At 41.8% G+C, this 17,063-nt stretch overlaps 2 protein-coding genes across 2 annotated transcripts; one reads left to right on the top strand and one right to left on the bottom strand.

The window, feature by feature from the left end:
* The first annotated feature begins 4,385 nt into the window (after nucleotides 1-4,385).
* On the top strand, nucleotides 4,386-8,825 carry cpox (coproporphyrinogen oxidase). Its single transcript, XM_069680115.1, has 7 exons — nucleotides 4,386-5,036; nucleotides 5,306-5,449; nucleotides 5,530-5,640; nucleotides 5,736-5,877; nucleotides 6,546-6,764; nucleotides 7,994-8,098; nucleotides 8,198-8,825. Exons 1-7 carry the CDS (start codon nucleotides 4,469-4,471, stop codon nucleotides 8,280-8,282), a joined length of 1,374 nt encoding a protein of 457 aa, XP_069536216.1. The 5' UTR covers nucleotides 4,386-4,468; the 3' UTR covers nucleotides 8,283-8,825.
* A 998-nt stretch (nucleotides 8,826-9,823) lies between these two features.
* Nucleotides 9,824-15,802, bottom strand: prrg1 (proline rich Gla (G-carboxyglutamic acid) 1). Its single transcript, XM_069679977.1, has 4 exons — nucleotides 15,751-15,802; nucleotides 14,814-14,854; nucleotides 13,862-14,022; nucleotides 9,824-13,048 (listed from the first exon to the last, which is right to left on the bottom strand). Exons 2-4 carry the CDS (start codon nucleotides 14,821-14,823, stop codon nucleotides 12,584-12,586), a joined length of 636 nt encoding a protein of 211 aa, XP_069536078.1. The 5' UTR covers nucleotides 14,824-14,854; nucleotides 15,751-15,802; the 3' UTR covers nucleotides 9,824-12,583.
* Between the last annotated feature and the right edge of the window lie 1,261 nt (nucleotides 15,803-17,063).

Genomic DNA, 17,063 nt, shown 5'->3' with positions numbered 1-17,063 from the left:
GGTGCTGTTTTTTAGAATGTTCTAACAACATCAAAGGTCTTTAGAATGTGGTGAATTCTAAACCCTAAAAGTTTATACACAGAAGTCAGAATCAGACATCGAAGTACGTCCAGCAAACTAGAGTGTCTGCACATTTTGCAACATATCTCAGGAATACAACCACAACACGTTTAACTTCTCTGTAGAGTTACACATCAGCTCCCTTTTTATACAGATAGCTTATTTGTTTTCAAACTTCTCAGTGAAGATGAACCCGTTTGGAGATGGGCCCGGCATTGGGCGACGCATCTACCTCTTTAGGCATCCAGTGTTCGGAATCATAGATCCAATGAACATGAACCCCCCTCAGGAGAGAGTTCTGGCAGAGCATCCTGCTGCTCTTAACGTTAATGTCAATGACAACAACAATAACGTTGCTGATCTGGATCCAGCTGCTGATGTCGCACGTGTGATACAAGAGATGCATGCTCGCGAGGAAGATGATGAGAATGAAGAGGAATTCAGATGGTGGGAACCCCTGGACAGCGATGAGGACAGCGACGAGGACAGTGACGAGGACAGCGACGAGGACAGTGACGAGGACAGCGACGAGGAAAGCGACGAGGACAGCGAAGACAGTGATGAGGAAGACACAGTCGCTGTAGTCGAAGAGGAGTACCTGCTTCCTCAAAGTCCAAGAAAGAGGGAATGGGATGAGGAAGATTATGAAGAGAGCGACAGTAAAAGATACAGGTGGTGGGACGAGTTCTGGGACAGTGACTCGGAAAGCTTGAGTGATAGTGATTGCAGTAGCAACACATCTGAAAATGACAACACTCAAGATGAAGACAGCAAAGTCCGAGAAGACGAAGAGAAAAACCCACTTCCTGCTGATAACACAAACATGACAGTAGAAGAGGTAAGTGAAGATAATGATGATGCTGTCAAAGAAGACAACGCCTCACTTCCTAAAGAAACTGGGGAGAAGAGAGGAAGAGATGAAGAAGAAGATGATGAAGATGAAAGGAGCCTCAAAAAATCCAGACATTAAGCCATCAAGAACGCAACAGACAAGACATAACACGTCTGTAACACCTCCCCTTCCCCATCAACAAACATGCTCAGCACCCAACTGATCCCCTTCACCCCACCTGCTCTTCATCTGCTCCACACCTAAGTCCACATCCAGGTGTAGACCAGGTCTAAAGCACAGAAAAACTTCCATCACCACCACCAGCTATGGCAAACAATTGCTTTTTGACAAAATGTCATTTTGACTCTTGAAACTAAATTGCTACAAGTCAGCCTTACTGATTAAATGTTAAAAGGGCTTGCCACATACCAGCTCACGCCTGACACCCACCAGCTGATCGTCCTGGAAGGGGGATCCCTCTTTGACTTTGCCTTCCCAAGGTTTCTTCCTCAGGGAGTTTTTCCTTGTCCTCATTGAGGGTCTAAGATCTGAGTGGATGTCATTCTTTATCTAACGTGGGCACTAAAGCTCTCCTTCCAAAAGAGAGAGAAAAATAAAAACTAAATTGACATGCTCAGTCAGTTTGTTTTTAGGAACAAGGAAGTCACTATCAAACAATAAAATATCAATCTAATAAAAACAAAAAAAATACTTAATTTTCTTCACTGGAAATGTTTTCATTTTTTATTTGTATGTATTTGGTGTTTTCCCATAAAACATAATCTTATAATGCTTTCAATCATTCATGCATCAGACATGGCATCACATATTTTTGAGTACTGATTTGTAAGAAGATTTATTAGAACATCTTTCTGCACTTCACTTCGTCTTAAATGTTTTCATCTGAGACATTTGGGGCGGGGGTAGAACTTGAAATGAAATGAAATTTGCTCTTTTAGTGTCATACTGAAATTAATGGGAGACATATCTATTAAACTGTACTTTAAATAAACTTTATGTAAATTACATAAAAAATACATTTAAATTTACGTTCTAAGGAAACAACGCTCCTAACTTGTCACCATTTAAATATATAACAGAACTGTTGAAACCAATGTGACTTACAGCTATTTCTCACACAGATACAAGGTGTTTTATAACACGTGTAAAAAAAAAAATTGCAAAATAAACAAACCTAAATGGCTCTCATTGTGTCTCACAAGCTGTGCCAAGGTCAGTCAGGAGCGCTGTTAAGTACTATCAGACACAGTACAGTCACATTAAAGTAGTTATTTTGAAACAAATACAATTAATTATATAAACCAGTACTATGTTGATGCAGATATTCTTACAGAAAATATTTTATTTACTGCTAAATTGGGACCTCATGACATGCTAGTAGCTGATAGCCAACAAAGGTCAGAGGTTAGAATGCTTGGAGCGGAAATTCTAGACATCCTGTATAGTCTACATATCCAGCCTACAGTGGAGTACAGTACAGATCAGGGTATCCCATCTGATTCCATCTGTTTGGGCAATCAAAACAATTTCCCACAAATCAAATTACAAGCAAAATATTGCATTTTGCAAATATCTTCCCTTTAGTTTTGGTGTCACATGGATTTAAGAATACCTTGTTTTTCAGGGTTTATGAAGGGCTACGGCACTAACTCTTCAGTTCACACTGAATTCAAATTTGAAAAAAATCTAATTTTATACCACCCAAGAATCCCACTAATCAATGCTTGCTCATCATCTCATCCCTGTATGTCTATGTAAGAATGCATGTTACACAACTGCACTGTAAATCGACCAGGGATTTGTCGTCACCTTCTGGTCAAAATGAGTTCTGCAGGGTTGCCAGTAAACTATAGTTTTCTCGGTTTTTGTCACAAAAATATGCACTGTCTGCTTACATTTTTGGTTATTTTTTAATATAGCTATGGTTCTGTTCTGACTCAAAAAAAAATCTGTGGTTACAACGCGAGTTTGATATACTAGTATATTTTTACAGCTCTGCCGGCTGTAAAAAAATAAACAGGACAGAGACTGAATTAAAAGGGTGAGCTGTTGAACACATTTGAGACCTATACGATTCATGTTACTGCTATATACTGGCTACTGGAAATAAATAGCAGTCAAAATAGTTGCAAAGTGGTTGATAGTAAACTCACCGCCAGCAGCAGGTTCTTGGGTAGTTTTCCTGGTGAGTTAAAAGCGGTAAAATAACACATCCAGCCGGGTTATTTTGTAACTATCACAACATTCAAGTGGCCCACATTGTGGCTGACAGTCTGCGGCGCAACACCTGTGCACATAATCTGCTTCTAGTCCCTCGGCAGCCCTAAAAGGTTTAATAGACCCGTCACCATAGAGACCTACAACACGCTTTACTAGTTGCGCATGCGCACACAAGAAACATGCACTGCAAAACTCGCTCCCAAGTCATAAAATCTCCTTGTCCACACTGTAAAGACTGGAAAACACACATTTTTCCGGGATAGCACAAACTTGTACTTGTGGGAAAATACTGAAAAGTAACTAAGATTAATGTGTGTATCATAGGAAATTATTGATTAATAAAATGACCAGGATTACATTAACTTTAACAGTGTTCCCCAGCTCGCTCTATGGAATTTGAAAAAATGAATTTAATTATTTCACTGCTGTAGTCGCAGAAGAAAATCATTTGTAATTGTGTTTTTCTTTATCTTAGATTATGCACCACTAAACCTCATTATCATATGTTGTTTAAAGACCTTAAAGGGTTTTTTTTAATAATGCTTCTGTGAAGAGAGGCAATGTTATTTAAAGACGAAACATTTTAGGCAGCATAAAAATACACTTAAATAACAACGCAGCTATGTTTACCCAGTGGGGCCCTACTGGGTCATTAGGGCCCCAGCTCGTTGTTGGTTAATGTTTATTCCAGGCAAATGAACATTGGATAGTAGCAACTACCAGTCAATCAGTCCAATTAGTTTATTCGGATCCCATAGTCCATCGTAGAAAGCGATAAAGGAATTATAAGGTACACACATAAAATATTTAAAAATATCTTCACTGACTTGTTTACGGTGGGAACTTTTCTATTGTTTTAAGACCATGTATATAATGTAATATAATTGGACTTAAATCTAAACACTTAACATTTAACAACATTCTACACGTGCAATGATACTATTCTCGTTGTTAAAGAGATTGTTAAGATTGTTAAAGCCAATCTTGTGACAACCTAGCATTAGCACTTGATTTTGTCTGTACTGCTAGTTAGCAAAAATTCGGAATATATGAGGAGTCCTCGAACGCAACGTTTGGTTTTGGCGCACTGTACTCTGGGTCTTGAAGTTTTCTGTAAGCTTTCACCACGGAGAGCTCGGTAGCGCGAATAACATAGAACCTCATTTCCCGTGTTGCCTCTGTCATTACCAAGGAAATACACGCCCCTTAACGTACAAGTTCTTGACGCACAACTGTTAGCACGTAGGCACAACTTCTGATAATGTTGTGAGTGAGTACATAATAACTGCTAAGGGTCGCTACGCACAGAGGTAATAGCGAGTGATTTTTCTACAAATGGCCACAATTATCTTATGTTCATTAAACAAAACGGCCCAAACTACCGCGAGACGATGTTTAATAGCACATTTAAAGGGGCTTGCTAGAGCAGGAGAGTCGCGTTTGCCGTTATCCTCCACTCACAGCCCGTCACTGACTCCGCTTCCGGGAACGAGATGGTTTTCCAGGGGCTCCAGCGTACGGTTCATGTCCCATGGGACCGCGGGCAGGTCGACAGCCGGGAGAACCAGAAGGGGAGCCCTGGCGCTCACTGGAGCTGCAGCGGTGACAGCAGCAGCGGCAGTAGTGGGGGTTTTAGCCAACGCTAACCACTTCCAGCGTGCTGAAATGGCAACGAAAGTAGCCCCAGCTGTTGAGAAGAAGGAGCAAGAGGGAGATATCTTGGAAAGATGCCGGGGGTTTATGTCTCCTCCGGTGACCGACATCGCCGTGCTGCAGGAGAGGAAAGGGGAGATGTGTACGAGGATGGAGATGATGATTATGGAGACCCAGGCCGAGTTCTGCAAAGCCCTGCAGGAGGTGGACGGTGGGACGTTCAAGGTGGACCGATGGCAAAGGAAGGAAGGTGAGAAGAGCTGAAACTGCCCTATGTGGAGCTTAACAGATAGATTTTCTTAGGCATAAGGTGGTGAAGAAATTCTTAGAGGAATTCGGGACTCAGGCATGATGCATGTTTCTGTGCTGAAATCAACATGATCACAGATATATGCAAGAAACACATCTACAAACTGGCACAGAGCCTAACCTGTCAGCAAACAGAGCAACTGATCTCATGTCAATCACTTAAAATTCACCCTATTTTTTACCTTGTGTGTGTGTGTGTGTGTGTGTCAGGTGGAGGAGGAATCAGCTGTGTGATGCAAGATGGAAAGGTGTTCGAGAAGGCAGGGGTCAATGTGTCTGTGGTGTTTGGACACCTGACTGAGGAGGCTGCAAAGCAGATGAGGAGCAGAGGGAAAGTCCTCAAAGGGAAAGATGGTAAGTTCTGCCCCAAGCTTGAAATAGCTTTTAATGACAGGTGTACATGACATTCGGAGTAATCCTCTGTTTTCTCCTAGGTAAGCTGCCGTTTACTGCCATGGGTGTGAGCTCTGTGATCCACCCCAAGAACCCCCACATCCCCACCGTGCACTTCAACTACAGATACTTTGAGATCGAAGAGGAAGATGGTGAGTGTGCGACTTTGACATCAGCAGTTGTGTCTTGGTGTCAGTGACACTATTGAGTAGATGCATGAATGATATCCCTTGTTTCCCTCTTCAAGGCTCTAAGCAGTGGTGGTTTGGTGGGGGCACAGACCTGACTCCAGTTTATATAAATAAAGAAGATGCGTTCCACTTCCACAACACCCTGAAGGAGGCCTGCGACAAGCACCACTCACAATACTACACTGAATTTAAGAAATGGTACAGTTTAACTCCAGCTCCTCGTTTGTGAAACTCAACATATATGTATAAACTTCAGCACGTACACATCTGAAGGTCTGATTTCTGAGTATTAGTACGTGCGGATTACAATGGGTGTATCCTCACTGTTAGATACAGATAAGAGCCAGCCTCTGCCTGAAATCTGCAGTTGAAGAAAGACAGTTGAGCCTTGACGTTAGCCAGTGAATGATCATCAGGGATATGGTCAAATGGTTGGGTGTGGTTTATCTGATGTGGCTCGTATTAAAGTTACATTTAAAGGAAATAGTTTGGCCTTTGGGAAAGCCGGGCTAGTTGTTTCCCCCTGCTCCCAGTGTTTATGCTAAGCTAAGCTATCTACTTTCTTAGGTTCATATTTGAGAGGAAGACACAAGAGTGAGTTTCGTCGTTTAATATAAACCGTAGCTTTAGATGTAACTTCACCTGCCTTCTTTTTGTAATTCCATTTGTCGTAATTATGTTTGCATATCTTAGATCTACTGAAAATTCTCAGGTCCAGCCTGGGAACACTGTCATGTATGTTGTTTTGTTTTGTTTTGAAGTGTCCAACACACCTGTGCTGTTTCACTCCTCTGTATTTAAAATCTACATTTAATAGCCTGACGTGATGACTGATTGATTTTCGTAACCATTTTTTCTGGTAAAAGGTGCGACAGATACTTTTACATCCGGCACAGAGGAGAGACTCGGGGTATAGGAGGGATCTTCTTCGATGACCTTGACTCCCCAACTCAGGACGAGGCTTTCAATTTTGTCAAGAGCTGCGCTCGCACTGTGGTGCCCTGTTACCTGCCCATCATATACAAACACCTCAACGACACCGTCACTGATGAGGAGAAGGACTGGCAGCAGGTGCGACGAGGAAGGTGAGTAAAAGACGCACAAAAGAACTGGTGTTGGTTTATGAATATTGCAATCATTTCACATTGGACATTGTTAAAATGATCCTTAATAAGGCCAGATTTGACTTCTCCATACCCGCCATTACTGCTGTAAAAGTCAGCTAAAGAATAAGTCAGAATAATTAGCTTAAATAAAATCAAACAAAAATGGAACCTCCTTATTGTAGGTGATCCATCACATCACAGTTAAAAAGTTTCCTTTCCCTCATAAAAGTTAATTAAAAAGAGAGGTTGATACACATTAATGAGATGCAAAAGGATTTATGAAAAAGGCTCCATGCAGAGCCTGTGTAAGCCAAAGCTTGAGCAGATTCTGGTAGAGCTTCTCTGCCCCAGCAGGGAGTCTTGAGTCACTTATGGAGAGACAACACAGAGAGTGAGCTAAAGAGACGGTTTGTGAACGGGAAGAAGTCTGATGGTGAGCTAGAAACTCAGAAAGGGATTGGATCAGTGAGATGAAGGGGAAGAAGAAGCTGGATTAGACCCTGGCTCAGTCTCATCAGTGAAAGTTATTAAAATGTAACAATGTTAACAATGTGGTTATGGAGCTTAAAATGCAGATTAATTTGAACTTTCTTTTGGGTTGGTGTGTGCATTGTGCTAGCCAAACATCAAAAAACATTGAAAAAGGTTAATTCGAATGTACTTACTTTATAGCACCACCAATCTCGGATCCCATCGGCTATGGTCTGACGACGATATAGCCTCTGGGGACAAGGGAGAACATGCCAGGCATGTCCGGTTTAGCCAGCGATTAGCGATAAACGACTTCCACTCAAGACTTCCTTTTCCGCGTGCTGCATCGTTTACAGAAAAAGAAGAAAACTACTTTTAAAATACTCATTTGTTGAACGGAGGTCGGCTCGATCATTTCTGACACATTCAAGGAAGTCGGGAAATCTGAACGCTGAATGGCTTTCGTGGCACAGCGTCAGGGAATTTATCTCAAGTTGAATTTTGGATCTAGAACAGATTGTTAGCTGTTAGCATGCAGATGCATATAAATGCATCGCTGGAAGACTTCGGCTATAATGCAACATTAAATCTATGTGGAAAAAAAACGAATGTTCACTGCACTGGATTAATTCTAACCAAATTCTTGGTTTATATTAGATTAAGACACAACAGATGGTCAAAGTGTCCACTTAATCTATCATAAGTCACACAAGGCTAAGTGTCTGCTTATGTTTCAGGTATGTGGAGTTCAACCTGGTGTACGACAGGGGAGTGAAGTTCGGCTTGGCCACACCCGGCTCCAGAATCGAGAGCATCCTCATGTCCCTCCCCCTCACTGCCAGGTAAGAAAACACCCCTCTGACGCTGCTAGTCCTCTGCTTTTATGTGACAGTAATGAGCTATCTGTGTTGCCTAGTAACAAACTCCCCCCTCATCCTCAGGTGGGAGTACATGCATGAGCCTGCCAAAGGTACCCGGGAGGCCGAGATGCTGGAGGTGCTACGAAACCCCAAGGAGTGGGTATGAGCACGGTGTTTACAGGTTTACATGTTGATACGGACAGACAGGAAATTGTCCATGTTGTGATTTATAATGGTGTGACCTGTTTGACAGGATCAGCAGCAGTGAACACTGTTTTATATTACCAAAATAATATGCTTTGCACTTGTCTAAAGAGTTTTTTAATCAGCTTTGGTACTTTACTCTCCTGTTTGCTATTGTTAAAGCAGCCTTGTTTATTCTTTATTACATTGGGGTCACACTGCTTCTCATAATGGGACATTTGGCTTTGTTCCATTGCTCGCTGCATGGAAGACTAAAACAAGACCAAATAGTGTAACTATTTTAACAGGTGGCTATTGTATCAGCTTTCAGGTCATCTCCCATTGATGAAGTCCCACTTGTAAGGTTTATGTGCCTGAGCTAAATGTGTCTTGCTCTACTTGAAGCCATCAGAGCTCTTCTCTCCTTTAACAAAGCACTGAAATGAAAAAGGGACAAACTGAGCCACTGTTTGTATGTATGTGTGCCACCACATTAATGAAATGTCAATAAATCTGAATTTAATGTTTCAGAGCAACAATGTTTTTTTGTTTTTGTTTTTTTTACAATCAAGGCTGAATAATAGACTGATCCCTCTCGAGACACATTAACGTTGCAGTTGGTCATTCTTTGTGGTGAATGAGTCACTTACCGGTTTGTTTGAAGAGCAGAAACAATACCTGTATTTTGGATCATGTTCCTCAGGGAGGATGAGTGTGCATCACAGGCCAGGTGGATACTTGAATGAGGGAGAATGCTTGTAAGACAAAACAATATTCAAAATTTAACTTAGAGCTTACAATTATGATTGTTTTCCCTTTCCCTACCTCTGATCCCAGTTTTCCACATAAAACATCCTTTTTATGAAGCTTATTTCACTATGTGTTGCATATTCTAGTTGCAGCCCTCCTAACTACCGAACTATTTATATCCACACCAGTTCTTCTGGCTTTATTTCTTGTGCATCATCTCATCATTTATTTGTGATTAACCCTTTTAAAGAGGGGGTATTGTGCATTTGAAGACACATATATTATGTTACAATGTTGGATGTCCAGACTAAACGTGGGTGAAGTTTCAAATCTGTAGGTAAAAGTATGTTGGAGTAATCCCTAGACTCCTCAGCTCAGTCTGCAGGCTGCTGTGAACGCCAGCTTTCACACTGTTTTTACTACATGCTGCACTTAATGACCTCACAAAGTGCAGCCTCAGCAGGCTTCGGAGAGCTGGCCAATCAGAAGAAAGAGGGCTTGTAGGGGCGGGGTTTCTGAAAGGGACAGAGCTGACTGAGTCGTTTAAGGCAGAGGCTATGAGGGCCTGCACAGAGCACCAGAAAAATGATTATGATTATGCTAAGCTACTGCACAGGTATCACAGAGTGAAATATGAAATTAGCTCCCCCTTTAAAGTACCTTTGAATCAAAAGTTTGAACAAAGCTGAACGATGGATCAGCTAAAATAAAATAGCTCTTGATACAAACATTTTATAATCCAGATCACGAGACTCTGAATGGAATGGAGGAAACTTGTGGCACATTTTATATTTTTATTACAAATTAATTCAAGCTTTTGCACATATCAAGGATTTATAACAAGTTCCCTTGCATTTAATGTTATAGAACATTTTGTTTGATAAGGCGTTGTACAAAAAAAAAAAAAAAAAAAGGGCTCTGCTAGTAACAGTACAACAACTGACCTAACCAAAATGGCTCCCCCCCCACCAGCACAACTCAGTTGATGGTCATAGCAAGTGCTGAGGTTCACAGGTCAACTCACAAAAAGAGTGTAAGAGGAATAATCAGTGCTCAAAGTCTGTGAGGTGCAGACAGGAAGTGTGTTACATGTATCAGTATCCATGAACATAAGACAGATATATTTGGTTTTTAGAGTGTATGCAGCAACATTGCATATAGATTATGAGCACTTTTTGTCAGAGGGTTACAGTGGCGTCATTATGGCCAAAATGTCAAACCAAACCTGTCCTAGTTTCATCCCACTGCTCGTTTAGAGCTTAAACACAAAGTGCCTTCATTTAGTCACAATCTCCTGTATTATAGTTACACTAGTGTCAATGCGTTCACTGCATTCCTCTGCAGTAAAAATCAATCTCACTGTAACTTACTTTCACACAAACTGACTATACATTTTTATATACAGGTACATTACACATGCTGAACATGAACTCAGTCCACGGTGTCGTTAAATACAGAATGTCTCCTCTCTGATAATTCTTTCCCAAACTTCTGTTTCTATTGCTTTCTGTCCCACATTACTCTGCAACTTACCCCACAGCATACATCTATGGTGTAGCTGCAAACCTATTTCAGAATCCTAAGTGTACTATTAGTGACAGTGTCTCTGTAGTCATTTCCAAACACGGTTATCTTTGCTTTAAAGGAAAGGGTTAAGGAAGGATTTTCACAGTAAAAGCAGGCTCTGACTGAGCAGCTGTCAAAGGCCCAGAAGGTGGACGTGGGCCAGCGAGCGCTGACCATCAACAAACAGCGCTCAGTACAACCTCAGGTGTACAGACCAAGCTGCATGCATTGCCAAAGTATACACACATGTTACGCACAAACACAAAACACATGTCAGCACCTCCCTTTATAACTGATATTCATTTTTAAACATTTTAAAGTGGAAACATTCACAAGTGCATTCTGAAGTTAGACTGATGCTTTCATTTGGCAACTTGACTATTTAAAGCAGCATTAAGTGATATTTTTGATATCAAAAATGAATCTAATTAATGTGGAGTAGTTGCCACACCTATTCAGAATGAACACAAACTCTGCATATTTACAGTGTGGACTGTTTGTGTTCTGTAGCCTGGTCATTTATTACATGGCTGAGTATGTCCCCAAACAGCCTGTTAGGTGTCCTTTTAAAAACTATTTACAGTTTAAACAAGCCGAAAATCCACCACTTATAAAGACCTGAAGTAAATGAATGACGGCTTTGAAGGTTTAGTATTTAGTGAGCTAAAGACCCACATTTTCCTCTCAGGAGTCAGTCAACCCAAAGCTAACAAAGAAATAAAGGTCTTCAGTCAGCTAGTTGCAAACCAAGGGATAAAACTCAGCGGTAAACTCATGTTTCTGTGTCTGCTGGACATTTGACTAGATCCTTTTGTTTACTTTGTCTGCTAGCTAGCTGAAAGAAATGATAACTGCTCTCTCACACAGCCTGTCCTGAGCAGCACGTGACTGCTGGTTCGCTGAACTGCTGAACCGTCCTGGTGTTCACACAGGCTGTCTGTCAGCTGTAGCTTCCGCCAAGCTGCTGCCGTCAGCCCTGTCTCTTTACATTGGCTTTGTTTTTGTTACTATCCATAAAATATTGAATGATTGATCTTGTTTCATCACAGATCTCATTCATATTAAGTTGAAACAGAAATCAGATGTGAATTATTCGTATTATGCCATTATAACTATCCACATATCACTGTCTATTAATCTCTATAAACAAACATCAGCATGCATGTGCAGCTAAGTGTAGCCTCTCAGCTCTAACATTCTGACTTCACAAGTTGCTAGTCGGAGTGTAAACAATGCAGCGCACAGAAAAGGAAGTCTTGGCTGAAAGTCCTGCTGGCTACATCGTTGGCTGTTGCTCCCTGAGGCTATATTGCCTTCACATGATAGCTGATCGGTTTAGAGTTTGGATTTCAGTGAAAAATCACTTAATGCAACTTTAATTTGGAAGGTTTCATTAGAATAGTTTTTTGTGGTCTACATGCTGTTTCTGAATCTTGCAAAACTATGCAATATACAAAAGTTGGTACCTAACAGATGTCACATTTAAAAGGTATTAAAATTAGGTACAAATATCAGCTATTGGTCACTGCAGCCTAAAGAATTGGCACTTACCTTCAGTAAAGCATCAGTCCAAACCCATATACACTTTTAGACTAAGTATCCTCTGTAGTTGAAATCAGTCTTTTTGCTTTACGCCACATGCATCATTTGTTACGCCTGCTGAGTTTAATGATTTGCTACAGTCTGACAGCACAGATGCAGCTTGAGGAAAGTCAGCAGAGGTGTTGCTTGGTTTTGGTATTGCATTTGCTCCTTCCTGCTGTCACTTCACCTCATCGATGAAAGGTTAGTGCAAATTTCAACTTGGCACCGGCGAAGATTGCATTAGTCCGTTGACCACACAGTTAATAGTGTTTCTGTTTGTGTTGAATAGGAAGGCTGGTGATACCACAACAGCGGTGCTGCTTAATGATAATATGGTCTTAGTGTAGGTTAGGGCTTTTGTTGGGGTGGTAGTGAGAGACAGGTTTACTTCCCATGGGAACCGTTGCCACTAGAAGAGCTGGTGTTGACTATATCGTCATACTGTGGAGGAGGCTCCGTCTCTATTTGGACGTCTGCGTGGCCCACAGCCTCCTCATAAGACGGAGGCGGGTCTCCGGCGCTTCCTCTCCCTGAAGTGAGCTCTGAGCCTGGATAAGCTGGGCTGCTGTGGACGCTGAGTTCTGATTGGTCACCATGGTGGTAATCCCTCCCCCAATGGTCCATAGAGACCACTGACAGGACGTGGTCGTGATGGGAGTGTCCCAGGCTGGGGCTGCGCTGCGAGCGCTTGCGGGAGTGGCAGCGCCACACGGTGATGGCGACGGCGGCGATGATGAGCACGACCAGCAGCAACGGCACGATCAGGTAGAGAGAGTGGACTCCGCCCACCACTGTCTCCAGCCCTCCAGATGGACTGTTCTCCCGCACGTACTCCTCCCAGAAGCGTCTCTGCAGCCAATCAGAAGAAAGACACACATCAATACAACTTAAAAAAGTGCTTTCTGCAGGAACACACAGTGTAAACACGGTGGCACAATTGTTGCAAAACTCAGGGTCAAAGTACGCACAGCGTCCACTGAACGGATACTTTTTATCTGGATTAGTGCAACACAAAGGCAGCGGGCAACAACACCCGAACAAAAAGTGAGCAGATGATTGTGACTTTGCCCTCTGGCCTCTCACAATAGTTTTACAAATATGCCTCCCTCTCCAGCAAAGACTGGGCTGTTCTTCCTGCTGATAATCATCACTTCCTGAAAAAACACCCACATTCCACCGCATCTACCACTCTTTGCATAGGATTTCTTTACTGGACACAAAATGTACTGAACAGCACTTTAAAGGGATATGTTGGATTATTTGTACAATGAGCGACTGGTACGAGTTACTCAGTAGTAGTAATGATGTTTAAGGGGTTTTAGCACAAGCTGGGACTCCTTTGTTTAGAGATTTCCAGCCAACCAGGTCAAAAAAGAATTAATTGAGCCACAGATTTTTGACTACCCTGTGTGTTTTGTTTGTTTGTTTGTTTGTTTAAATGACCACATGAACTTCTGTAAATATTTGTCTGACCAGTCACAAGCTGGCTGGATTCACTGCTGGTTTATAGACATTACAGCTAGAAAGTAACTGAAACCACTAGTGAAAAAACAAGGAACTATCCCCTTATGTGTTTCATGTGGTTTCTATGGGGGGGGTCACATTTAGCCACACTCAATGTGCTGTATCAGGTCTCAAGTGATGCGTCTCTCGTCCCCTCACCGTCTTCTCGTCATTCTCAAATGCTTCCCGGGCCTCCTCATAGGTGCAGATCTCCTCGCGGCACTCCCGCTGGATGTTACCCTGCTTCATCTCCTCCAGCAAGAAGTTGGCCCTGCGCAGCCGTCGCAGCACAGAGTGGGCCGCGTCCGCTGGCAGGAACACTGAGAGGAGGGTGACAGGGACAGGAGGGGGAGACAAACACATGGGCACAGAAGGGGGAAAGGATGTTAGATTGAGAGATGCGTGAGTCAGTGAGCAGAACAGCATGGAAGAGGAAGCAAAGAGGAGAAGAAGACATATAGAGAGAGTATAGAAAGAGAGAGGAGTGAGGCAGATGACGGATAGAGATGCCGGGAAAAAAAGCAAAAAAGGGAGAGGGAGCGAGGTGGGGACCGAAACAAAGGCTGTAGAGCAGAGCTGAGCGCTGCCCAAAGCCCACATTTCTGCATAAAAACAAAAGCTCCTTTGATTTAGGCATCCATCCCTGGGCCACATAAGAGAAACTGGAGGAATGAACTTAGAGAGACAGAGTGGCCCTCTGTTTCACACACCCGAACATAAACTCTCCAACAGAAACTGCACGCAAGATGCCACAGCATGCCCTGGGAATGTCTGATGTGCAAACAAATTAACAAGTAATGGCGTCTGTCAGCGTGACTCATAAATTCAGGGATTCGATCAGCTCAAGACTTGTAAAGCAATAAAAAGACAAGCAAAATGTTGGGAAACAGGAAATTCCCTTAGGAAAGAATGGGAATTGTGTGCTAAAGACGACAGAAAAAACCTGAAGAGTGACATTCCAACGTCTATCTTGTGTTTGACAAACAATGTAGAAAAAATTCAAAAGAACAAAGAGAAATAGGAGGAAGGTTTCTGATGAGATGAGTAAGGGATGAAAACGTCATGTGAATTTTTGTGCCTTTGGGGTACATAAAGTGTAAAATAAACTCACCACTCCCCATGATTCCTGCGAGTCTGGTTGGGGTAATTTATCTGCAGAAAACCAAACAGACATTAACATACAGCTTTAAACCCGGCTGGTACACGAGGCAGCCAATAATGACCTCCTCTTAAAAGCTACACATATTCCTTTGTTTTCCTCTAAATGTAAATAGTTGTTTAAAGGTTAAGTTTAATCCTACACAGCTACATGATTCAAGTCATGAGACACTGAAGAGAAGTTAATGTCACACATAGACTCCTAGTGATCATTAAATACAGGAAATAATATTATTACACATATCACATCAAAAGGTACGTTTTAAAATGAAATACAGGACATCAGAGTAGCACAGTAAGACAAACACACTTCTTGACTGTCTTTGGAGGAAATAAGACATCAATGTTATAAAAGCATGAATGAATAAAGATACAGTTTTAACAGCTAGGTGTTAAAGGGCGTTGTTTTGCTGTGAATGTGGGACATCCTTGACCAAACTGACAGTGACCAATGGCGGCTGCTGGCCACTGTTACACATGGATGTGTTACGGGAATCCTGCTCGTAGCTTCCCAGAATAGATCACAAGCGGCGGAAACACACAAACAAAGCGCCGCCGCCCCGTTATACGGATTACAAGAGGTGCAAAATGACTGAAAGCTATAGCAATGTTAGCTAACCTCTTCTGCGGCTGCTCACGGTCCATTTCTGTCCGTATTAGCAACGTTATGTGTGGGGTTGTTGGAGCTGGTTAGCGCCCCATGTATTGTCAAGCGGTGATGACTTGTAGGATCAGTGCGCCTTCAGTAACGGATGCGACTTAACGAGCGACACATGATTCAAACGGCCGGATATCCAGCCACAGAGGTCAATAGAAGGACCTCTGATACATATGACACGTTTTTAATTTCGTCTATCAGAATATAAATAAACTTTATGACTTCCGCTCACCTCTTTTCGTCCCCAAAATGCGCATAAGCGATCCTTCGTCTTCTCCGCTGCTCCAAAGTGTTGCTATGCTGGTTGCGCATGCGCATAGCTCTGTTTGCGGCCAGCGGCCTCATGAACTGCCCTTTCCCCTGAGTTAAAGGGACAGCCGAGAGATCAAACCATCCAGAGTAAACTGACCGCAGTTATTATCTATCATTACCTTAATAACTGTTGTTTAGCTCTAAACAATATAATAAAACATATATGTGAGGATAAGAGAATTATAACCATTCTAGTTAATAGTCTAGTGCCTTAACTCTAGGTGTTATTTCTGTTGATTAAGAATAACTAAACAACATTTTAATTATGTTTGGTTTCAATTCTTTCCAGTTTTTAATCAGACCAAACTCTTTGTGTTTTTTATTTTACCTGTTGAAATAAGAGAAACTTATCTCTTTTTTATCATGTTTTCTAGAAGATGCTTTAACTGCACTGAATTAGTTTTATATTTTTATTTTCAATACAATTGATATCCTCAAGAATATGACCCAAAAGTTAGGATACATATTTTGGATTGCATTCTACTAGATATTATTTATTGCAGTTATATTGGTTGTATTTGCCTCTCATTTCTCCCTACTTGCTTAAAGTTTTTTCCACACCAACTCATCATCTGTGGTGCATTGCAGAACAGTTATTGAAGGCAGGGGAAGCGACAAGAGTTATCTATTTGTTTGCATGCTTTTAAACTTTGCTAATTCCCTGTGATCAAATATTTGTATACACTTTGGACAGCAGTAATGTTATATTTATGATGTTTACTTTAGTTGCTAGACTAGTACTGTGCATGTGTCTGTGTAGGTGTTGCTGTGTGCACGCATGTGTTTGCATGTGTGTGTGTGTGTGTGTGTGTGTTCCTGTTTGTACCCGGCAAGTCTTTTCTAATTACAATCTGTAATCAGTGGTAATGATGTTTAAAGACTTTGCTGCCAGGAACAGTTGACCTTCACTCCTGTAACTCAAAGACACAAACACACACACACATAGACGCGCACACACACACACACACACACATTCACAGTCCTCCTGTGAAAGAGTGATTTTTCCCATTATAATATAAAGTTATAAAAGCAGTTGTACAAATCAGTTTTACACCAAAAGCCAGTAACAACTTCAACATGCGGCAAATCAACAGGGAGCTTAATAATGTTGCATTCCAGTTCAAATGTAGCCATGAACTCAATTTGCTTCCAAAATGACTGTTTCTTTGTGTTTGTGTGCATAGTTGAGTGTGTGTGTGTTCATGTGTGTGTGTTAATCAATATGAACTAATT

Source organism: Semicossyphus pulcher, unplaced genomic scaffold (genome assembly GCF_022749685.1).
Source record: "Semicossyphus pulcher isolate SPU_LCO1_2020_fin unplaced genomic scaffold, fSemPul1.0.p SCAF_4, whole genome shotgun sequence".
NCBI classification, from domain to species: Eukaryota; Metazoa; Chordata; class Actinopteri; order Labriformes; family Labridae; genus Semicossyphus; species Semicossyphus pulcher.
This window is presented reverse-complemented; position numbering and strand designations above follow the sequence as displayed.

What these genes read in the sequence shown, in the direction of transcription:
- prrg1 (XM_069679977.1), bottom strand. An exon ending in TTGAGAATGACGAGAAGACG is followed by an intron (nt 13,049 to 13,861) that starts GTGAGGGGACGA and finishes GATTGGCTGCAG; the next exon opens with AGACGCTTCTGGGAGGAGTA.
- cpox (XM_069680115.1), top strand. Translation starts at nt 4,469, where the DNA reads ATGGCCACAATTATCTTATGTTCATTAAACAAAACGGCCCAAACTACC. An exon ending in TACACTGAATTTAAGAAATG is followed by an intron (nt 5,878 to 6,545) that starts GTACAGTTTAAC and finishes TTCTGGTAAAAG; the next exon opens with GTGCGACAGATACTTTTACA. An exon ending in TCCCTCCCCCTCACTGCCAG is followed by an intron (nt 8,099 to 8,197) that starts GTAAGAAAACAC and finishes CCTCATCCTCAG; the next exon opens with GTGGGAGTACATGCATGAGC.